The following is a 23,908-nucleotide window of genomic DNA, read 5'->3' as shown; positions in this document are numbered from 1 at the left end:
TCCTCCCCCAGACTCAAAGGCATTCCTTGGCAGTCCCGTCACAATATGTCAGATGCTACATCTGGTATAAGGGTGTTTCGTTACCTAAAATGCACACTAGCTCTTCAAAAGAGGGGCCATGAGATGCTACCTTCTCTACCTATAGGTTTGGCTCCAAAACTATTGGTCTCTCCCTGTTCCCCAGTAGGCAACTCATGGACCACATCTGGCTATTGATGCTCTCTTATCAGCCTATACTGCTGTTTATCTTTCATCTGCTCTCTACCATGTTGTTCTTATCCAACCGACTAACCATCAAGTGTACTTCTGCATCTCCTTAGGGCCAAAGTGATGCTGAAGGCTTGTTGCTGTTTGTTGTTGTTTAGTCATTTAGTCATGTCCGACTCTTCGTGACCCCATGGACCAGAGCATGCCAGGCACTCCTGTCTTCCACTGCCTCCCGCAGTTTGGTCAAACTCATGTTGGTAGCTTCGAGAACACTGTCCAACTATCTCGTCCTCTGTCGTCCCCTTCTCCCTGTGCCCTCCATCTTTCCCAGCATCAGGGTCTTTTCCAAGGAGTCTTCTCTTCTCATGAGGTGGCCAAAGTATTGGCGCCTCAGCTTCACGATCTGTCCTTCCAGTGAGCATTCAGGGCTGATTTCCTTCAGAATGGATAAGTTTGATCTTCTTGCAGTCCATGGGACGCTCAATAGTCTCCCTTGTCATGGCGAAGGGGCTTGAACAACTCAGAGAAGCTATGAGCTGTGCCGTGCAGGGCCACCCAAGATGGACAGGTCATAGTGGAGAGTTTTGACTAAACGTAATCCACCTGGAGCAGGAAGCGGCAAGCCACTCCACTATCCCTGCCAAGAAAACTCCATGGACAAAGACAACAGGCTGAAGGCTAGAGATAGGCAAATCTATCCATTTCAGGTTTCTCTCACTTTCTCATTTTACCAATCTTAAATTCGGTTCAACACATTTCCACGAGTTTGTGAGTTATTGTTTTCAAAGTGCTCGTGAAACTTTGTCAGCATTTTACGGTGCATTTTCCTTAAATACACATCTTTGCATGCATTTTCACTCGATACAATGCCTTGTGTGTGCTATTTTCAATGATGCTTGCAATTCCTATGCACTATCCTCTAATATACAGCTTTTTTTGTACACACAAGTTTTGAAGGATAACTTCCTTTTAGTTTGTGTATTCTTCCAGAAAGTGTGAATTAGGTAGGCTTGCATTAAACTGTGAACCGAACTGAATTTCTCCCCCATCTCCTGAGGATGGCATTCCGTATTTACTCACAAAACATCTGTCAACCACATGTTACCATGGCAACTGAGCACAGCATGCAGCAAGATGCCTGCGCTGGATGTTTGCCGATATATTTCCCGCTCAGCATCCATCTTTGGCATTCTTTAGGGCTGTGAAGCAGTATGGCTAGTTGACTCCAAGCCATGCCTTACTGGAAAAACAACCATAGCTCCTCATTTCCAGAGGGAGGGAGAAGAAAAACCAAGCTCACAACTCTGTTATGCTGTTTGTTTGTTTGTTTTTATTTAACAAAACTTATATACCACTTGATTTTTTTTAATAAACACACACACACACTTCTAAGTGGATGACAAAAACAAAACATTAACACTATTGATTTTAAAAAGTTACAAACAACTGTTCGAAAACGCTCAAAAGATTATTAAAATCAATACAGTGGTACCTCGCAAGACGAATGCCTCGCAAGATGAAAAACTCGCAAGACGAAAGAGTTTTTCGTTTTCTGAGTTGCTTCGCAAGACGGATTTCCCTATGGGCTTGCTTCGCAAGACGAAAACGTCTTGCGCCTTTTTTTTGAAACCGTCAATACACAGTGGTGCTTCACAAGATGAAAAAATTCACAAGACGAAAAAACTCGCAGAACGAATTAATTTCGTCTTGCGAGGAACCACTGTAGTAACCAAAGAGAGATAAAACCCATGCAACGTCTACATGACTGGATAGGTTCACCTAAACAAAAGTAACTAACAAATTCAATAAATAAACCAAGAAAAATGTTTTAAGCAGGCACCAAAATGAATGCAGCACAGGAGCCTGCCTGATGTCAATGGCATCTTGAGAGTGGATATGGAAGTCACCCAGCAGTATTACCCTGAGATCCCCCAACACAATACCAGAGACTCCCTCAGTCAGCTTGGGCTGGGATGCCACTGGGGAACAGGGTGATTGATTGGCCAGCAGCCTCCTCAGCACATCTGGGATGAATGGACATTGTCTTCCAGGTGAGCAGGCGAGTGGTGGCAGCTGTCATTCCATCTTCTCACTGTAACCTTTCCCCCCCTTGCATCAGAATGGGTACCATGGGCTAGGGAAGGGGTCAGCAACCTTTTTCAGCCATGGGCCAGTCCACCGTCCCTCAGACCATGTGGTGGGCCGGACTATATTGGGGTGGGGGGGAATGAACGAATTCCTATGCCCCACAAATAACCCTGAGATGCATTTTAAATAAAAGCACACATTCTACTCATGTGAAAACACCAGGCAGGCCCCACAAATAACCCAGAGATGCAATTTAAATAAAAGCACAAATTCTATTCATGTGAAAACACGCTGATTGCCGGACCGTCTGTGGGCCGGATTGAGAAGGCTATTGGACCGCATCTGGCCCCCGGGCCTTAGTTTGCCTCCCCCTGGGCTAGGGCCTTCCAGCTGTTGATTCTGTAAATCCACGACAGACTGCTGGAACGTCCTACAACTTTCTTTTCAACCTGCAGGAAGAGAAAAGCAGCAGCACCATACACACATGTGCTGCATCTCCTGGCTTTTTAAGGCCAGGAAAGGAAGCATGTTTGTATGGTACTCACTCTTTTGGCATTTGGGTTTCAGTAACTGATAAGTGTATGTGTGTTAGAGGGTGACATTTTTTTTTTCTTCTCAGACTGTACCATGTTTGTATATTATCAGCAAACTTCAGTATTGAGGATCAATTTTGTTTTTCACTAGAACCCCGAGGGTGCTGATAATGCCAAGGTTGCAGGTTCGATCCCTATTCCTGCATTGCAGGGGGGCTGGACTAGATGATGCTCAGGGTCCCTTCCACTGCTAAGATCTTCCTAAAAAAAAATGTCACAAAATCCTTTCCTGGTGTTCCTCTTTGCCCTCCCCTCCCCCTTTTTTTGAAGGGATTGCATTATTTGCATACTCTAAAACCAATTGCAAGGTTCTTATTTATTTTGCAGATAAGAAAACATGCCGAGTGTGACCTATCTTCGTTGTAGATGGCTGCTGTGGTAGCAGCCCTTCTAAACATACAGTATTTATGGAGCTGGAACTTTCCTCTTCTTTTAAATTGTTGCAGGTGAAACAAGGAGCATGTAATTGCAGCACCCTCTCCAGGGCAGATCAAGAATTTCATTCCCCTGCTGATTTGTGGGGGCGTGAGTGTTTAAAGTTTGGCAGGGCAGATGAGAATTTCAAAACTTTGTTTATTGCTGGAATGTCTTAAATAGTTATTATATATAATAAAATTATCCATTTTTAAAGCTGCAATCCTAAACATAATTGCTATGGAGTAAGCCACATTGAACATAGTGGAGTAAACATCTGAGTGAATGCATAGGATTGTAGCTGTAAGTATTGCTACGTATCCTAAGATGTCGAAATGTGCTGAACTAAAAATCTAACTCAGAAAACGCTGAACATAAGAAATATAATACATATTTATTTTTTACATCTATACTGTTGTGGGTTGGTGGGGTGTCAATCTGGATGGTGCCCTGAGCCCCCTCCAATTCTTGGGATCCTGTGCCCAGTTGGGGGTTAGATTCTTAGAATCTACTAGAGGAGGTTGCTGAACTTATCAGATTGAGGGAAGCCAATGGGTTTAAAACCCTAAGTGAGTGAGACAGTTCTCCTGCAGGCAAGGACAGGCTCTGAAAGATTGAGCAAACAAGACCAACAGTGGGTCCAACGGTCAAGAAGGCAATTTCTGCATGTGCTTTAGAGCTGGGGGAGGCAACCTAAGGCCCGGGGGCTGGATGCGGCCCAATCGCCATCTCAATCCGGCCCATGGACAGTCCAGGAATCCGCGCGTTTTTACACGAGTAGAATGTGTCCTTTTATTTATAATGCATCTCTGGGTTATTTGTGGGGCATAGGAATTTGTTCATTATTTTTTTCAAAATATAGTCCGGCCCACGTGGTCTGAGGGATGGTCAGCTGAAAAAGGTTGCTGACCCTTGCTTTAGAGGGAAGTGAGGGACAGGTGGGGCTCATCTACCTGGGAAGATATCCCATCTAGGAGAAGGGAAACTCTGATCCCAAACCCCTGCTGCCTTGGAGAAGGAAAGGCTAAGGGGTAAGCCGTACACAAATCTGAAGTAGAGTCCCTAAGACGGTTGGATGGCGCCTTGTATGCCTCCTTCTGGCAACTCCTGTGGCCAGTCTGGTGCCAAACATATTGCTCTGCTTTCCTTTGGACCACATCAGCAAGGCCGATAAGGGTGTCTTGTCATCTAGGCAGCCCAGGACCTCCATGCTCACTTACCAGCCTTGCGCCCCATGTCTGCCACTTCAGTAGCTAACGCAGCGGTTTGTCTTCACCCCCAGAGCTGCACTCTGGGGTCTCAAGACACAGTTTTTAGGCATAGTTGGCTAAAAATGGAGGCGTTCTTGCTACCTTTCAGAATCTTCTGGAAACCAAGCAGATTTTGTCTGCCTCAGAAATCTGCGCCCAAAGTTTCCTTCCTTCTGTATATCACATTCAGCTGTTTCTTCCATATTTTAGGGGGGAATTGGCCTTTCCATCTACAGAGCATTAAACGTTGGAAAGCAGATTCTACGGCTGTCTTGAGGAATGTTATCTCATGAATGAACCAGAAAGTTTTGCCATTAGTCACCGAATATTTACATAAAGTTAGGATGTTAATCACAGGTGTCCTGAAAACCTCCCCCAGTTTGTTGGCGTTACAGTAAACTCCCCCCACCCCACCCCAAGGCACACAGCCTGTGTGGTATTTTTTTTTTCTAGCCCAGGCACATATAAATCTGTTACACAGGCCACAAACAATATTATTGCTTTGGTTTTAAAAATAAAGAAAAGAACTCTTTAAAAAATTGTAACTGGATACAAGTGCAAGCAGTGAACGTTTGGCTAACAGTAACTGACTGACAAATGCAGTAACTCCAAGGAATTCCGGAATTCCGGCTGATGATCTAACATGATGTTCCAGGCTTAACAACCCCCTGTGGTGGGGAGTGAAACTAAGGCCAAGAAATGGAATTAAAGCAATCAGCGGCTCGGTCCAGAATTTCAGTTTGAATTCCCAGTTCCAAGTAAGCTGAAAGCCTTTAAAAAGAAAATCAAGTCAAAAGCTTTTTTTTTTGGCCTTGTTTTGTTTATGCATTTGTGTTCATTCAGACATTTCAAGTCCATTGCAAACATGGCTGCCCCACCCCCCACCCCGAAGTCCTGGGAACTGTAGTTGACCCCCCTCGCAGAGCTACAATTCCCAACACCTTTAGCAAACTACGGTTCTCATTGTTCTTTTTGGGAGGGAGTCATGTGCTTTAAATATGTTGTGTGTAGACAGCCAAACAGGAGGAGCCTTGGAGCTCATAGATACCTACACGTGCAGAAATAATCTTGCACTAATGTTGATTATTCCTTGTAGGAGAAGCCCGGGGGGAGGTGGCAACACGAGCACATGCCTTGTCTGCAATGGCTCTTTGCTTGTGGAATGCTCTCTCCAGTGAGGCTCGCCTGTTGCCTCCATTACATATATTTACCTACAGTCCAACTTTTGGGGACGGGAAAACAGGACATCCACGCGCTCTCCTGCTCCGCCCCGCCCCCTACACCCGAACCACGCCCCTCCAGCTCATGCCGTTCCAAAGCCTCCCTCCTGCTCTCTTTGAATCTGCCTCCTCCGTTGTGAACGACGGAACCCTCAGCCAATCGGCGGAGTACACATCCTACCAGCCGCTCCTCCCTTTCGTTAGAAGCAATGTAGCCGGGGCGTACCATGAACGGAATGTGGAAGGGGGGGGACAGAGAAAGAAGGAGAGGAAAGCAACTGAGCTTTCGCTCCACTTATTTTCCCCGAAGTTCGAATCTCCGTCATTTGCCGTACCGTTTCCTAGGCGCGGAAGGAGCGAGGTAATCGGACGCCGGGGTACTCCATGAACGGCTGTCGTGATAAATGGTACGTTCCGCAGCTCCGGGCGGAAGTGGGGCTCTCGTTGGACCTTGGCGTGCGGAAGGCGGCGGCGGCGGAATAATGGCGGTCCCGGGTAAGGAGCGGCGCTGAGGTGGCGGCGTCGGCGTGGGGAAGGGGCTGCGGCCCTGTCGAAAGGGCGGCTTCTCTTCGCGCTTGCGGAGGGGCTGGACACCGAGGGGTGCAGGGTTCTCCTCAGGGAGGCCTCCGGAGGGGCCTTGGCACGGCCGGAAGGGCCGCTATGGCGCTTTGCCGTTAGGCTTGCGACCCTCTCATTGTCCCCAATACACACACGGGGGTGGGCAAGGCCGGTGAGGAGACTGCAGCGCTCCCTTGCCTTCCTATAAGCAGGTAGAAATGCAGCCGGTGAAGTTGGGTGGTAGGAAATAAGATATTCCCCTGCCGGATTTCTGCCTGTCGAAGACGAAAGGAGCCTTGCAGGGAAGCAGCCGGCTCGCGTTGAAATGCAAGCAAAGGGCTCTCTCTCCTCTCCCCCAATCCTGGATAATTTCTATGCTGCAGCATAGAATGAATGCTCTCGGAGGTCTACACTGGTGGCCCATCTGCCGCATGGCCGAGCCCAAGGTGTTAACTATGGGTATATGAAGCCCTTTACAACTTGGGGGCAGTTTGCCTTACCGGATCGCCCTCACCCATTTCGCAACAGCTTCGAGCACATGAACTGGCGATTTTATTACAGGTGCCACATTATACCTGCACCTGGGTGGCTTTAGTGTGGATGCAGTGACATTTCAGACAGCTGACCAAGGGACCTTGCTTCTCTTAACCTCCCTCGCCACAGACTGGTAGAAAACAATGGCAGGATGAAAGTGGCATTACATGAACACATACACAAATATACAGTTATAGAGAACACATAAACCCTTATACATTAAAAAGGTCAAGATTGATAAAAAGGAATGTAAGGCACTATCATGATATGTGCATCAAATTGTTTTGTTGATTGCACAGTTTGGTGGCCATGTGGTGGGACCTTCTATATAAGGTGTCTGATTATAGCTAGGTAGCTAGCATAATCACCTGCTTCAGTAAAGAAGGCTATTCAGAAGGCTGTATTCTCCATGGAGACATTAATGAAACACCTATTAAGGTTCCTACCTCTTTTTTCTTTATTTCCAGGGTATCTCACCATTTTCATCTTGGCCTTAATATTTGTGGCTAGCTTACAGGCTCTGACTCCTAGCCATTATCTCACAAAACATGATCTTCAGAGGCTACGAGCTTCCTTGGAGCGCCCCTTTACTGATCTGGAAGGAAGTTATTACTCCATTGTAGGACTGAACAAATTAGGAGGGCAAGTGGCTGATGAAAAGGTAAGAATGTGTCATTGTGGAGTTCAGAAAGTTATCAGACTATGAAGAACGAGCTGTAAGTATCGGTAAACCAGCATAGAATCTGTTTAACTGTGGCAGGTAATAGTTGCTTGGTTTGTTAAAGACATTCTCTGCTGCCTGGTGCATTTGCAGAGCTCCTCAATCACAGTGCTATGTGGTAATATCAGGAGCATATCCTGTTTTATGTAAAGCAAGGATGGGAAATGTAGCACAAGTCTATGGTTGTGATTTTCTCTCTCTTTGTGTGACATGCAGATAACCACAAAAGAGACAGATTGAGAGAGAGAGAGAACTAAAACAGACAGTTGCCATAATGGAAATACAGCGCAGTATTATGATTGCTGATCACCTTGATTTGTTCCCTCTTCCAGAAAGAGAGGGTGTGTACATAATGGCTTGGGTCCAAAGATACCCTTTTGCAAGCAGAAAGCCTCTTCCTTGGAAAAGAGTTCTCTGACAAAGGCAGCACAAACTTGTTCCATTTGAATAAGCTTTTGAACAAACATTCTCAAGACCTCTCTACAGCCTTTGAAAGTATGTATGCTACAGCCTTCACCATGTTTCCCAAATTCTGGCATTGCCCTCAATCGTGCTGCACTGTGAGAAATCTTTTGCTAGGTAGCTTGTGCAATAGTTCATAAAAAGCACATAAGCATTTTCTCCTTCTGCTTACAGATCTTTGGATCCAAGCCATTGGAGCTAGGTACAGGTAGCATGGGAAGCAGTGACATCCAAAATTCAGAAGTCTTTCCTATGTTGCAATCAGTTATTTAGACACACAGTCCTATTGAAATCATTGGCACAGTGCACGCCTAAAAGATTGGATGAAAAAGCAAATAATTCAAGAAGTGCAGTAGTGTTGTATGCTGAGAGAATTGCATCTACAATATTTTACTGTAGTAAACATGACCAACATGTTGTAGAGGCAGCCAGATTTCATCAGGAATACTGTAATGTTTTTGTGACCAGTTTAAATTTTACTAGTGTAGCCATAACAATACTGTCTATGGGAGTAATTCAGTGTCCAACACCAATAGATAAAATGCATTCACTGTAAATCCCTTCTTAAACGATACAAAAAATATTTGGACAGGGCTTGGAGATTTTAATACTACCACATGACACAGAAAGATCAGGGGTTAGTATTGTTCATATACACTGCTAGTATCTTGCATATGAGTCTTTCAAGGGCAAGAGTATGCAGGAACTGGAAACAGCTTTGAACAGAGTATTGGGTTAGAAATGGGAAAATGCAAAATTAGATCCCTACTTGGTCACGAAGCTAACCAGATGGCCTTGAGCCACCCACTGTCTTCTCATCTGTTTGGGAATAATGTAGTGGTGAGTAACCTTGAGTACTGTCTTGGGGTCTTGTCTGCTGCCTTGAGCTCCTTGGACATAAGTGAAAGAAAATGTGCTGTTTTTGACAGTATCCTGAGCCCAAGACAGAGTCCACCAAGGTTGTTAGAATGCAGCTCCCATGGTTCACCCCACTGCTGGCCATTCATTCCAAATGAAGTTGCCTTTTATTGAATCAGACTGTTGAGCCACTTTGCTCAGTATTGTTTACATTGACAGTGGCTCCTTAGAGTTTCAAGCTGTGGATTGGAGATAGTTTGCACCTGGACTTTTATGCATGCCAAGCAACTGCCCTAAACCTAGGTCCTTTCCTGCTGCTTTTGCTTATCACTTCTTCAGGCTACTTTAAAAATCCAATTGTTGCCTCCCTTTTGCTATTTCAAATAGGCAGCTGTTTTCTGTTGCATTGTAAAAAATATTTTATCTTGTGCTGAAGTTCTTGGGTGTTGTAACAGAGTTCCATCAGTAGATGGTGCCAAGGCTTAACCTGAATCCTTTTTGTTCTGTCTTTATGTATGTAGTCTAGTTCCCCAAATGGGGGTAGGGTAGCCAGATTTGCACATTATGGAATTACTTTAATTACCCCACTTAAATACACCCATTTGATTTCCCAGTTGCTTTCTGCCTGCTGTCACCAAAATCACACAAACCTGAAGAGGGAACAGCCTCATCCTAGGAAAAAGAGAACCTGCCCACCCCTTACATTCATGCCTGCTTTCACTTGAGACCCATCAGCCACATGAGAAATTGCTATGATGCTGCCTTCCTAATAGAGGTAGCTCAGTAAGTACATCACTGAGCAAGATGGATTCTCGTTTCATGTAGAGAGGCTCTTGATTCTCATCCTTGGCAGAGCTGGTGCAAAAGAGCAATAGCTGATAATAAGCAACAGGGGTATGGCAATCCAAGCCCCCACCCCACAGACACCAAAAAACCCTGAAACTGGAACTTGCACATATGAAGCATGTGCTCCTTTAATGAGCTGTATGGTCCCAAGGCCAGCTAATGTATCAGATGGGCCCTAGATTTGCACTTAGATTTGTGAGCGCTGTCACAGGAACATAGGAAGCAGCCTTACATTGAATCAGATCATTGGCTGATCTAGTTCAGTACATCTACAATGAGTGGTGGTAGGTATCTAAGGTTTCAGACAAGAGCGTTCTCAGCCCCACCAGATGCTTGAACCAGGGACCTTCTGCATTCAAAGTAGATGCTCTGCCACTTGGCCCCTGCCCTTCCACTCTAGGCTTTTACTAGAGAAGCCACAGTTGTTTTAAAAAGGAACCAGCTTAGGTCTCTCTCTTTTTTGCAGGTGATGGGGGACACTGGCACAGTAGAAAGTTCCATTGTGTTTTGAATGTGGCTTTGGGAAATCAGATGGTGTGGTTGCATCTGATGGTTTGCACAAGTGTTTGTAGTCTTGGGAAATGTATTTGTGAATTCTTCTGCGCTAAAGCCTTTCATTTGTTATTTGCTCACCTTGAATATATTCCTCAGAAATTCTGCTTCTAATAACCATTACTATTTTGTTATTGTTTTTTCTCTTTATATTCTCAAATGACATGTGTTCCTTTTTGAATCAGTAGATATCTGTAGATTGAATGTAATACCTACATGTCTACAGTCAGGATGGTTAATTTTATATTTCTTTGCATGTGTGTATGTGCAGGCTGCCTGTAACTTCATAAAATCAAAGGTGGACCCCAATAGTGTTGATTCCCTCTTCTATGCTGCACAGGCCAGCCAGGCATTGTCTGGATGTGAGGTGAGTTTAATTCTTTGTAGAGGAAATGGTATTAATTCTCCTGTTGTGCACATCTGTCTTCCTGAGACAGGCAAGTCTGAAGGACTCTTTACCCTCACCATCAAATTGCAATTCATAGGTAAATAGGTAAAGGTAAAAGACCCCTGGATGATTAAGTCCAGTCCAAGGCGACTATAGGGTTGCAGCGCTCATCTCACTTTCGGGCCGAAGGAGCTGACATTTGTCCACAGACAGCTTTCTGGGTCATGTGGCCAGCATGACTAAACAGCTTCTGGCACAACGAAACACCGTGACAGAAACCAGAGCACACGGAAACACCATTTACCTTTCCGCCGCAGTGGTACCTGTTTATCTACTTGCACTGGTGTGCTTTCGAACTGCTAGGTTGGCAGGAGCTGGGACAGAGCTACGGGAGCTCACCATGTTACAGGGATTCAAACTGCCAACCTTTTGATTGGCCAACAAGCCCAAGAGGCTCAGTGGTTTAGACCACATTGCCACCTGCATCCCTTGCCCTGCAATTCATAGATGAAATGCTGAGCATTTCTGACCATGCCTTATGAATACTGCAAAACTAACGGTGGGAAAGAGGGCTGTTTAACAATGAGACAATGTTTATCTTTCTTAGATTGCCATTTCAAATGAAACTAGGGAGCTGCTGCTTGCCGCTGTCAGCGAAGATTCCTCCGTCACCCAGATCTACCATGCTGTTGGAGCCCTGAGTGGCTTTGGGCTCCCTCTTGCCTCCCAAGAAGCCCTGACTGCCCTGACTTCTCGTCTCAGCAAGGAAGAGAATGTCTTGGCGTAAGTCTTTTAGGAAATGTAATAGTTAACTTGCTTGCCTGTGGGTTCCTTCTGTCATTCCACTTGCATGCAGCCACTCTGTTTGCATTTGTAATTCATTTGTAAATGTATCTGTATATTTGGAGGTATAATGATAGCAAGTTGGTACACTGGTTAAAAGACTAGGGTTGAAGGAATGACCCAGCTATCGTGTTTTCATTACTGTTTTAGCATAAGCTATTAAGAGCACTGTGGATTAATGCAAGAAATAGTTCCTGGACTTTTGCGGGAAGGGGAGGCTTTGCTATACACATTTCAGGTGTGTGTGGGTGTGTGTGGGTGTAGAGGGAGAGGGGTGGGGGCACAAGTAGGATACATTAATTGTAGAGACTATGGCCCAGTTTAGAATAGTGGGCTGGCTTTCTTAGTGGCTACTGAAGCAGGGCCTAGTTTCAAAAGCACTGTGTTCATATCTCTGGCAAGCCTACTGGGTGGAGGAGAGAAAGAGAAATGGGCCCGCATCATACAGACTGGTTCCCACCATCAAATTGCACAAATTGTACAAGGAGAGACGATAAGAGGAAGTTTAGGCTTTGTATCTACAGTAATTAAAATCAATCTTCCTTCAGTGACCACATGTGAAGTATTGAAATCTGAACATTATTTGACTTGGTCTTATTTTTATTAATAAAAATACTAATTTTAGGTAGACTTCTTTCATTGTGCTGTTTTTGATGCCTGCTTAGAACTCTTATTTTTAGGTGATCCCAACCAGACACGTAGTTTTATTATGTCTACTTGTTTTTAAAGTCCACAGATTTTATTGGTATTTTTATGACTATTTTGTATCACTTATTGTAAACAGCATGGAAATATTTTTTTTATTAAGTGTTGTGTAAATCTTTTTAGTTAGATAAATAAACCTTTAGCTTAGGGTATAATACTGAATTTCTTCCAATTCAATAAGATGTCAGCTAAAGGTCTGTACCATTCCATTCAAACCCTCTGCCAAAGGCACTTTCATTCCCTGACTCAACAGACAGTAATAGTTCATGGTTTTTATTTGATGTTTCTGTTCTTGGCGAATATCTTTGACACCTCTGATGAGGCCAGTAGTCTGCTCTTAACTGGTGAAAATTATATCTGTATCTAGTCTTTTCTCCTCCTCATACTCTGGTTTCTGTTGTTTCAGAACAATTCAGGCTTTGCAGACTGCTTCATACTTGTCCCAGCAAGCTGACTTAAGAGGCATTGTAGAAGAGATAGAGGTATTTATTACAGGTGTCTGTTTATTTTTATGGTTGACCCACCCTTCAGCTCATGACCCAAAATATAAAATCAGTTAAAAACCATGCTGTAAAACAGTTAAATTTGTTACAAAACCATGCAAAGACACAGGAAAGATCAAACAGCACTCAGCTTCCATCCATTCCAAATGCTTGATGGAAAGAAGAGTCTGCTTTCCAAAAAACACAGCCAGGCAAGTCGTCTTTCAGTCAGGGAACGGCATTCCATAATTTGGGGCCAATCCAGAGAATCCCCTGTTCCTGTTAAAAGATAACCAGGGTTCCATAAATGATGGAATTTGTTAATGACACATCCACACCATACATTTAAAGTGCATGTATACCACTATAACAGTCATGCACCCCACCCAGAAAAAGATATTCTGGGAGCTGTAGTTTGTCCCTCAAAGCTACAGTTCCAAGCACCATTAAGAAACTACAACTCCCAGGATTCTTTAAAATCCATGTGCTTTAAATATATTGTGTGCATTTGACCTAACTGTCTAACTTGACAGTCACATACTTCACTCCAGCTTTCCTTCAAAAAGCAACTTGACCCTCGCGGCAGTAATTAAATGGTTTTGATGATTAAATGGTATATAAATCTTACTCAATAAAGAACAACCCTGTGTAGTGGTAGAGAGACTACATGGTGCTCATTTTCATATTTGCTTCCAGAAAAAATCCGTTTGCAAATAACACAGAAATAAGCACTAAACTTGTCCTACATTCTGCTATATTTCTGGAAATGGCTTTTGCATCATGTGAAAGTTTAAATACAATGTATAAGAATCAGGGAAATGTCAGGAAAACCGAATAAACGGTTGTATGAATGCAGCCCTGGTGGCTGTCATTCAACTGCTGCAAAGTTCTTTGTTATAATCCTGTTCTAGGATCTTGTTGCCCGACTGGATGACCTTGGAGGGGTCTATCTGCAGTTTGAAGAAGGACTTGAAGCAACTGCATTGTTTCTGGCTGCTACATACAAACTCTCTGACCATGTAGGGACAGAGCCAGCAATGAAAGAGGTACTCATTGGATGCTGCTTCTTTCCCTGATCTACAGTACTGTATATTTTTTGGATAAGATGTGTGTGAATAATTATTTATTCAGGCATAAACTGCAAAGCTGAAGTAGAAGAATTTGAACTGATGCATGAAGGGGCGAAGTAATATCTGCCATCGTTTAACCACTCTCTTAGCAGAACAGCTTTTCTTTCATTTATCAAAATAAATGTTAGTATTGCCTTGTAGCAGAAGAATAGCTGTATTGATCTGTAGTAATGGGAGGGTGTAAAGCACAGAGGTAGGGTAACAATGTAGGGCTGATCTGACTGAAAAGGGTTGGCTGTGCATTTGCAGCACATATTACCCAGTCATGTACCAGTGACTTCTTAACAGTCCCCAGGCCAAAAGTAATTGGAATAGGGAAACAAGGCATTGGTATTTTAATGGATGTGCCTGGAAAGATTATGACATATCCACCCACGAATTATCCTGATGATGAGCACAGCAGAGTGTTTAGAGTGTCCCCACTAATGCCTGCATCCAGTGGATACAATCCACTCCCACCAGGGTGCAGCTCCCACACTCAGAAGATTCTGATGTAACTCAGTAGAGCTCTGGCATGCATCACCCCACCCTCTACCACCTGTGAATGTGCATGGGTACATAGGCAGGCATCATGATGTATAGGGAGTCAGGGAGTTTTGCCTTCTAAAATCATTCCCACCTCTTCTCTCTCCCTACCTGGTGCAATATTCTCGTGTCTGTGCATGGACATAGGGAAGAGGAGAGGAGATGGGGCTCCACTGAGCAGTGCATGGGTGTACCTAGATTGTGCCCATTGTGTCTGTTCAATCATGCAGAGCTTTAAAAAATGGCAGTTTTGGATTAGGTGTGTCTGTCCCTGTTTTTGGACCTTCCTCACCCCTAGAAAAATCTAGATCAAAAATATGCTATGAGCATATGCAGAATTTTCCAAAGGAACCTGTACATTTCAGTGCATGCAAAGCTAACTTTAACATGTGTTTGTGTGAGAGTTGGGGCAGGAAAAGTTTCGTGGTGATTTGAGGTCAGGGATAAAGAAAGCCAGAATTTCTAATCTAAACCGAATCCATTTTCTAAACTTTAGCGGCAAACTGAGTTATTTTTACGGCATAAAATAACAAATAGATTTAGGTTCTTAAAATGCCTTATGTGCTTGGGCATGCCATAGTGACATGATGGAAATAGTGCATTTTAATAAATTTAACAGGAAAGACTGTAAATGAGTTTCTGCTTTAAAAAAATATGATTGATCAGGGCCTTAATTGGTGACCTCATAAAGTAGAGACAGACTTGTAGAGCTTTTATGTGCTGTCCCCTGGGACATGTTTTTCCCCATGGTAGGTTAAGATCCTAATCATCAAGCTTTTTCTCTGAACTGAAAATACAATTAATGTCTAGCATCTCTAATTCTAGTATAAATGATAATAGGCTGAAAATGCCCTAGGTTATCAATGGGGAGCTTACAGTCACCCTTTTTCTGCAAAAAAAAAACTTGATGTGGAAACACTCTTTTGCCATTGTGCTTGACACCATCATTCAGGCAAATCTAAGGTGGCAAATTATAGACTGCCAGGCATCAAACAATGGTTTAAAAAAAAATTTAATTCTAAAATTGGCCCTATTAAAGATAATTACTCCGTATGGATTAAAAATTATGTTGTCAGAAACTGTTGTTGTTGTTGTTGTTGTTTTGCATATAAATTTTCTTTTGTTTCAAATAATAACCAATATTAAAAGAAAACAACTTCTTTTTAACTGAACAAGGCGATGCTAGTTTTCAAGCCAGTTTCAGGAATTATTTGAACCCATGGTAGGGTATGGCAATTTGCCATTCCATTTGAAACAGTGATGGCAGGGGTGAATTATCTGAGCCAAAGAAGATCTATCCCAGGGGTTTGAAGACTGTTTACTGAGCTGCAGGAACATGAGGAAATGGGGTGCACAAACCAATAATAGGAACATAGGAAGCTGGCTTATACTGATCCACATCATTGATCCATCTAGCTCAGTATTGTTTACTGGCAGTGGCCCTCCAGAGTTTCAGGCAGGAGTCTCTCTCAGCCCTACACAGAGAAGCTGGGGATTTGAACCTAGAATCTTGTACATAGAAGGCAGATGCTCAACCACTGAGCCACAGCCCTTCCCCCGCTCATTCTGCCCATCATCCCCCAAACACTTTTTTCCTTGTTGTCTGTAAGGATAAATGTGACTATACTTAAGGGAACAACCCGTATCTAGTTTAGGAAGTTAGGCCCAAACAGGAGGCAAGGCTAGAGTGAGAAATTAGCTAAAGGAGAGACAATGTGTTGTACAGTAGAACATCTACATACGACTGCCTCTACTTGGGCCCGATCCAAGTTGCGACCGCGGCAAACCCGGAAGTAAATACGGGTTTCCATGGTTCATGCATGCGCAGAAGTGGCTGCCGCTGTCTGCACATGCGCAGAAGCGCGATGCCGAATGCATCTGTGCACAACAGCGCTTCTACCAGCGACCCGGATCAACTTACGGACAGACCTTCGGAACTGATTACGTCCATAAGTAGAGGTTCCACTGTACTTCCTTCTACAGTGGTGCCTCGCAAGATGAAATTAATTCGTTCCGTGAGTTTTTTCGTCTTGTGATTTTTTTGTCTTGCGAAGCACAGTTTCCCATAGGAAATGCATTGACGGTTTCCCATAGGAATGCATTGACGGTTTTAAGAAAATGTCTTGCGAAGCAAGCCCATAGGGAAATTCGTCTTGCGAAGCAACTCAAAAAACAAAAAACTCTTTCGTCTTGCAAGTTTTTCGTCTTGCGAGGTACCACTGTATAATAAAAAAAAATTCTTGTCTTAATTCCTATTGCCTACTCTCTATTAAAAGAGAACATTGCATTGCTTCTCCCTCTTTCTTCCTCTCCTCTAACCCATTGGCTTCCAGGGCCTTTAGTCTGCTCATGTTTCATAGTTTTATGACTTTTCCTTTTTCAGGATCAAATCATCCAGCTGGTGAATGCAATTTTCAGCAAGAAGAACTTCGAGATTCTTTCTGAAGCATTTAGTGTGGCTTGTGCTGCAGCTTCCCTTTCCCAGAATCGTTACCATTTGCCAGTCATTGCAGTCCCTGATGGGCCTGCTGCCGTCTCCCACCACCAGCCCATTTTTAAGGTGAGTTGCTAGACTGTGGTCAATTGTGTTACTTTGACCTATAATTCCCCTGAGTCTGAGAACTAAAACAGTTGCCTAGGGAAGAGAGCACTGAAACTGTGTCATAAATCGGGGACAGTCTACATGCCCAGGGTCATGAACCACTATCCAAAGTGTATTCAAGAGCCTCAGGGGTCAGATAGAGAGGGCTAGTCTATGTGATAGAGCAGAGTATAAATTTGGAACTTGCAGAAATAGGAATGGGGGTTTCTAGGATCCAGGTGAAACTGTAATGCTTCCTTGTTTTTCCAGTCGCCAAGAGGTGTAATGTTGTTCATGTAATCTTGTTATATTTGTAGTACTAAAATGTTTCGATATGTTGTCGTATTTGCTATTATGTTGCTACAAAATTGTTCTTAAGATGGTTGACTTTGAGAAGTATTTCTGTTCTCTTTGTTGCAAGCCCCCTTGAGCATGATTCTTTTTGTGGAAAGGGGGCATACAAATAGAATTACAAATGCACAAATGAAACCATTGCCCCTCATTATGTGTTGTTGTTTTTTAATCACATAAAAGGTAGCGATGGAGGGAAGTCTGTATGCATGCTCCACCATTGATCATTCTGCACTGAGCAGGAGGACTGAGGAGGCTTGAGGCACCTGAGGGCTCTTAACAAGCCTGCCCTCAATCAGGAAACCTATGTTAGTGGGCTTTCCAGCCCACTACTCAATAGCATCAGCCAAGTATACTCAGCCAAGCATACTCAATAGCATCTTTCAGCCCTTCCTGCTCCGTGCGGTAGATATTAGACATGGAACTGATGTGACTGTGCTTCCTTATCCTCACCACCTTCTTCTAGATGCATGAATGGGCTTTCAGTAAAAAGCTAGGTAAAAGTTGATATTAGTTTTTGGCAGACATGCACACAAAACGGGTCTGCTATCTAGCAGGTAAACTTCAGTTGCTGTGGTTGTGGGAAATAATCTAATCTTGCAGGTCTTTCTCATTCTCTAGCTCCAGGTGACCAATGTTATGTCACAGCCCCTGACTCAGGCAAGTGTGACCTTGGATCATGCAAAATCTGCTGCTACTAAAGCCACAGTCCTTCAACAGTCTGCGTTTGCCCTGTCTGGGTAAGGAAATATATTTTTGTTTTATTTTGGCTTCAGTTTTATTTTTTTCAGGGTGTGTACAGAAGACAGTCTGTTTTGAATTGTCTATTTTCTGGTACCCTAGGAAGAACTGAGAGAAACTGGGGCAGATAGAAAATACACATGTTCCTCAAGCATACTGTTACTTAACTAGTTTTTTTGTTTTGGGGTTTCCCCCCGAATTCAGAGTAGAACAACTCTGTAGGCTGTGATCAGGTGCTTTGTTTATTTGTTCATATTCCAAAAGCATCAACCAGGTTTGTGATTTTTTTTGGTTTGTGATTTCTTTCTCTACCTCTCATAACACCAGAACATCCAATGAAGCTGAATGTTGGAAGATTCAGGACCAATAAAAGAAAGTATATCTTCATGAAGCACATAGTTTAAATTACGGATCTCACTTCACAGGAGACAGTGATGGCCGCCTACTTGGATGGCTTTAAAAGAGAATTGGACAAATTCATTGAGGAGAAGGCTGTCAGTGACTGCCAACCATGTTGGCTATGTTCTACCTTCACCTTCAGAGGCATTGTACCTCTCAATACTTGTTGCTGGGAAGCACAAGGGGCTCGAGTGCTGTTGAGGTCATATCCAGCTTGCAGGCTTCTCACAGGCATCTAGTCAACCACTATGAGAACAGGATGCTGGAACAGATGACCCATTGGCCTGATCCAGTGGCTGTTATGTTCTTAGTTGGTGACTCTACCTTTGTTTGTTTTGGTCACTTTGGTGCTACTTCACCCCCAGAGACTCCATTGTCTTGCAAGACAGGTAGATGCCAGCAACAACAATATTAGAATCGGTGTAGCTTTCCTCTGTCCATTTTATCTAGCTGCTTCTCTTTTCATTGGCTTGCTATTTGAAGCAATATGTTCCAGAAGCACCATCTCACCTTCTGATGCCTTTTTGTTTGACACATGGCTACCAATATCCTGCAATTTTACCACTGTTCTTCTGTTAACAGAAATGCCTTTGAGCTGAATTTCATGAGTGTCAAGCCTGCCAGTGGGTATTACGATTTCGCAATCAGCGTCGATGGGGACAGTCGCTTTATTGCAAACAAAGTTGAGGTGGGTATATGTTTTGAATGCGTTTGGAGCCAAGTTGATTTATATTAGCTGGAAATGTTTCTTTTACTAATTTGTATCCCACCCTGTGAGGTTAAAAACATTGTCAGGGCAACTTATCAAAATAATAAAAAAATGGAAAAGATAAAAAATGAACGGAGACAATTTTTTTTTAAAAAAAACAAACATTTCCATCATGGATTTTAAAGCCTGAAATGATTTGTTAGGGGGCAGGACCCACCTAGCAGCCTATTTCAATACCCCTGACCTTGACTCCGCATCTTCCTATGCAAAATTATAGTTCAGAGGGGAGGGAACTTATGACCTTCCAGATATTGCTGGGCGACAGCTCTCTTCATCTGGAACCATTAGCCATGCTGGCTGGGGCTGGTGTCCGTTTGAAGTTCAGCTACTAAGGAGTCTATTTTGGAGGCACAATGAATAGAGAAACTGCCCAGCAACACTGCAGGCAAGGGTTCAAACTTTTTTAAAAATGGCACCTCTCAAGCAAGCTATCTCTCTCATGTAGGAAGCAACCTCCCTGTTCTGAAAAGACTTGCTGTATTTTGTACTGCTTGCTGACCGTTAACCTCTCATTCCCTGACTTTTGTGGCCTTTGCTGAAAGACCAGGTTTTTAAATCATATTTGGTCCTTGCTCATTTAAGTTTTAATGATATAGGTGTGGAGAGGAGCTGTGTTTTCCTTATTAACATTTGACTTTTAATATAAAGTTAAAACAAGAAGTATCTGCTTATCTTTGTGTAAGAACCAGAGGTGCGTTATGTATATCTCTTTTATGCATCTTATTTTTCTCCAGTTTCCCTTTAAAAAGATGTTATTTCTAAAGTCACAGCAGTTAGAGTAACTGCAAGCAACTGGTGTTTGTGTAGGTTCCTTCAAATGCTGCTTACGCTACATGTTTTGGTTTGGGGCTCTTTTGCCCTCAATTGCCTATTTAATTGAAAAATTAGCATTTAAGTCTTGCTGCTCACTCAGCGTGGAGCAGCTCGAAGAAGGCACTTGTTTACAAGTGCTGACCTCTGCCATACATATCAAAATCAATGTGGTAATTGGAGTAATAATCTCCCTTCAAGCATCAGAAGGGGATTGATGGTGCTGCTTAAACACTCTGGAAGCATGGATGAGGGCTAGTGGCCGTGCATTAATGGTGATGGCTTTGTACGAACACGGCCTCATAATAAGCCACATTGTTCCTGGAGAAAGCTGTCGGGAGAGCTGCTTTTTAGAGGCTGTCATTAGCATTAATTTTACTTAGTGCACCAGAATTTTTGACAATTATGATCTAAACTTGGAGGCTAGCGTGCTAAGCAGAAAGTGACTGCATTTCCTGACATTAGTGTGTGTGTTGTATGAGTAACACACACACACACACACACACACACACACACACACAAACACACTTTAAAGCAGCCATGCTTTTTCAATGGTGCTATGCAATCCTAATCCTTACTTGTTTGTACAACAGTGTGCTTGGTGCTACACAGAACAACAAGAGAGGAAGCTGCATGCATATACACCGTTGCACTTGGGGCTTGAAGAAGTTTACCTTTCTATGTTTGTTATGCGTCAACCCCACTTAGTATCGACAGCCACTTAGTATCAACCCCACTTAGTATCTCCTAGTGCTGGAGTTTCCCAAATAGTGTCCAATGTATCAAGGTGCCCTTGAACCCTGTCTCCCCCTTGGTGCTTGCCAAGGGTCCCAGTATATCCTAATATTTATTTATTTAAATAAGTTTAGGGGGTGCTCTTTTTTGTTTGGGGCGGGATTGCATATTTTTAGTTGTTTGGAGGGGTTGTGCACTCTTTTTGGTCCGTTCTCATTGTTGTGGATGGTAGCTGTTTTTGAAGTTTTCATTGTCACCTTTTTTCCTCTTCTCTGAAATGGATTGCCCACAAACACACACACACACACACACAGAGAGAGAGAGATGCCAGTGGGCTCCAGTGGGTGTCTTGCACTTGTTAAAGACGTTGATAAGAAATCCTGAACATGAGCCTGTGTAATTTGAGGGGAAAATACGCAGAGAGGTTTTGTCTTTCTTATAAGGTTCAGGCCTCGTACATAGCAGGGAGACACAACAAACATACAGATGAAAAGTCTCTCAACGCTACCTGAGCCATCCTGCCTCTGTAAAGATAATGCTAAGCAGTACCTCCACCATCACTTTGGTTAACTGTCTTATTAGCAGGACAATGAACCCTTAGGTTAGAAACTGAGTGATCTTGGCCGTCGAGCTTCCATCACTCCTTCTGAACAGCAGATGCGTCATTCCATGAGTTCCTGTCCTTTCAGGAGATTGCAGTAGTTATCCCTGAACTGTGACTTGGTTAATGCACCTGCATCCATTAGCTCTGTAATCCCTTGCTCCTGTAAGTCTCTTAGGTGAGGACTTTACATGCTATTACTGCATAGGAGAGTGTGCGGGAAGGTATTCCCTTTGTTGCTCTGCTTGTCCTTCTGAACTCTGGCTCCGGTTCCTGAACAGGGTCAGCACACACACTCGTATCAGACCCGCTCATTGAGATTTCTACTTCTTGATTGGTTGGTTGGTCTGGGTCCTTGTGTTGGCTCATGCTTGCAGGTAGGATTTATTCAGTGTTTGCTGGTTCCACATTGCCTGTTCTGGATCTTTCATCAAAGTAAACACTGTGGCTTACTAGCACCTTGCACGTCTTGGGCTGGTGGGTTCTGTACCCTTTGCACTTTTTACCGTACCCCACCAAGACATCTTTAGACACGCAGACTCCTTGTTTCGAGCACCTTTCACTTGGGACATACACATGAGCTCTGATGTCACTTTGGCCTAAATTTGGTTTTGCCCAGTGCCACATCTCTTGTGGGGTCGTCTCAATTGCCTTTGGTGGCAGTTGGTCCTGTAGGTAAGTAGCCGTCATGATTGCATCTTGCCAAAATGAGTTGGGAAGGTTGTCATCTAGCATCATGGTTCCCGCCATGTCTACCAGAGTCTTTCTCTTTCTTTCTGCCACTTGGTTCTCTTTGGGGGGCACCTGGTACTGTGATCTGGTGCTCAGTTCCCTGTTGGTTGCTTGAAGAACGCTTCCATTTCTTTCCCCATTGCCAGTGTGAATTATGTCTGGTTTCTGCTGGAACTTGTTGCTGGTCAACACTACAAGTTTCTCCAGCACCTCATTCTTGTGCTTTGTGAGGTATGTGGTGTTGTATCTGGGGTAGACATCAATTAATGTTATGAAGTACCTGTTCCTGGAGGTATTTGGTGTCTCCATTGGTCCACTCAAGTCACTGTGGATTAACTCCAATGGGCACTTGGCTCTGTTTCGGCTGATCTAGGGCAGTGGCATCCATGTCATCTTGGCCTTCATGCAGCATGCATACGTCATTTATGCAGGCCATGCTGGTATCACCAGGTCCTTTGCTGAGTGCTTCTTCACACTAATAATAATACCTTTATTGTCAATGTACAACCTTTGTACAATGAAATTAACCGAGCCTACACACACACACACACACACACAAACACTCGATCTAATTGCACTCTGTGTGCTTGTCGCACAACACATCAACCCTGAAAGTCAGTTGCACTATATTATTTTCCGTTCAGCAGCCTACTAGCCCATGGATAGAAACTGTTTTTTAGCCTGATTTTACTTCTATATCTCCTGCCCGAGGGTAGAAGATTAAAGAGGTGCTGGCCAGGGTGTGAATCATCCCTGAGTATTTTTCTCACTCTTCTAAGGCAATGATCCTTTGCGATGTCATCTAGCGGGCTCAGGGGACAGCCCATGATATCATGTGCTGTGTTCACCACCCACTGTAAAGACTTTCTGTCCGTGGCTGTCCGTGGCTGTCAAACCACACTATGATACGATATGAGAGGACATTTTCTATTGTGGACCAGTAGAAGGAGGTCATCAATTGTTGTTTAACATTGTTCTTGTGCAAGACCCTGAGGAAATGGAGTCTCTGTTTGGGCCTTCCTAACCACCTGAGTTATATTGTTTTTCCAAGTGAGGTCTTCACTAAGGTAAACTCCCAGGAATTTACCTTAGGAAGAGGTAAAAGGAAGAGACTCTCTCCACACACACAACCCCCCCCCCTAATATACAACAGGGCTAGTTTCCCTCCTCCTCCAAAAGTCCAACACCATCTCCTTTGTCTTGCTAATATTTAGGGGCAAGTCATTCTCTAAGCGCCATGTAGATGCTTTTTGAACCTCCCCTCTGTACGCTGATTCATCTCCACCTGTAATTAGACCCATTATGATTACAGTGGATGGATCAGATGAAATACAGTCATATGTATACAACGAGTACAGGTTGGGCTCAGCACACATCTCTGTGGGGTGCCAGTGCTGAGCTTCAGGGAGGTAGATGTAACAGGCCCAATCCTCACTGATTGCATCATCATTTCTGTGCCCTGGGCCTCTGCGCTAGAAGTGGATGCACTTGTTGTGGGGGTATTTGGCAGGCTGTTCTGACTTTATTGTCACTGCTAATAAGCTTGCACAAGTGGTCATCTACCATTCCCATGGCTAGAATATCTTCCCCCTGCTGTTAATAATGACCTTTGCACCAGCTTGTTTTCTGTAAGACTTTATTAGTAGTATCACAAATGGATTGTTTTTAAAATGCACATGTTGATGTTTTGCAGTGTGCAGGGAGCCTGTTACCCGATCAGTCTACACTTCTCTCTTTTGTACACTGATTCCTATAGATTAGTACTATTCTGATTAGCTTTTACAATCCTGTCTACGTGCCTGTTTGTGTTTAG

The 23,908-nt window shown here is 43.6% G+C and overlaps 1 protein-coding gene across 2 annotated transcripts in view; it reads left to right on the top strand.

Annotated features, from left to right (window-relative positions):
• Positions 1 to 5,969: 5,969 nt before the first annotated feature.
• RPN2 (ribophorin II) overlaps positions 5,970 to 23,908 on the top strand; it is a 29,361-nt gene continuing 11,422 nt past the window's right edge. The window contains exons 1-9 of one of the 2 annotated variants that reach the window (XM_083446898.1): positions 5,970 to 6,267; positions 7,332 to 7,525; positions 10,575 to 10,670; positions 11,299 to 11,474; positions 12,646 to 12,721; positions 13,633 to 13,767; positions 16,760 to 16,936; positions 17,930 to 18,048; positions 19,031 to 19,136. In XM_083446898.1, the coding sequence (XP_083303024.1) occupies positions 6,177 to 6,267; positions 7,332 to 7,525; positions 10,575 to 10,670; positions 11,299 to 11,474; positions 12,646 to 12,721; positions 13,633 to 13,767; positions 16,760 to 16,936; positions 17,930 to 18,048; positions 19,031 to 19,136 (1,170 nt within the window). In that variant the 5' untranslated portion in view covers positions 5,970 to 6,176. The remainder of the gene's footprint in view (positions 6,268 to 7,331; positions 7,526 to 10,574; positions 10,671 to 11,298; positions 11,475 to 12,645; positions 12,722 to 13,632; positions 13,768 to 16,759; positions 16,937 to 17,929; positions 18,049 to 19,030; positions 19,137 to 23,908) is intronic. The other variant, XM_083446897.1, reaches the window with a different exon arrangement.

This window comes from Podarcis tiliguerta (assembly GCF_965153285.1).
Source record: "Podarcis tiliguerta genome assembly, chromosome: 6".
NCBI classification, from domain to species: domain Eukaryota; kingdom Metazoa; phylum Chordata; class Lepidosauria; order Squamata; family Lacertidae; genus Podarcis; species Podarcis tiliguerta.
Note: the sequence above shows the minus strand (reverse complement) of the source record. Positions and strands in the feature narration are given on the sequence as shown.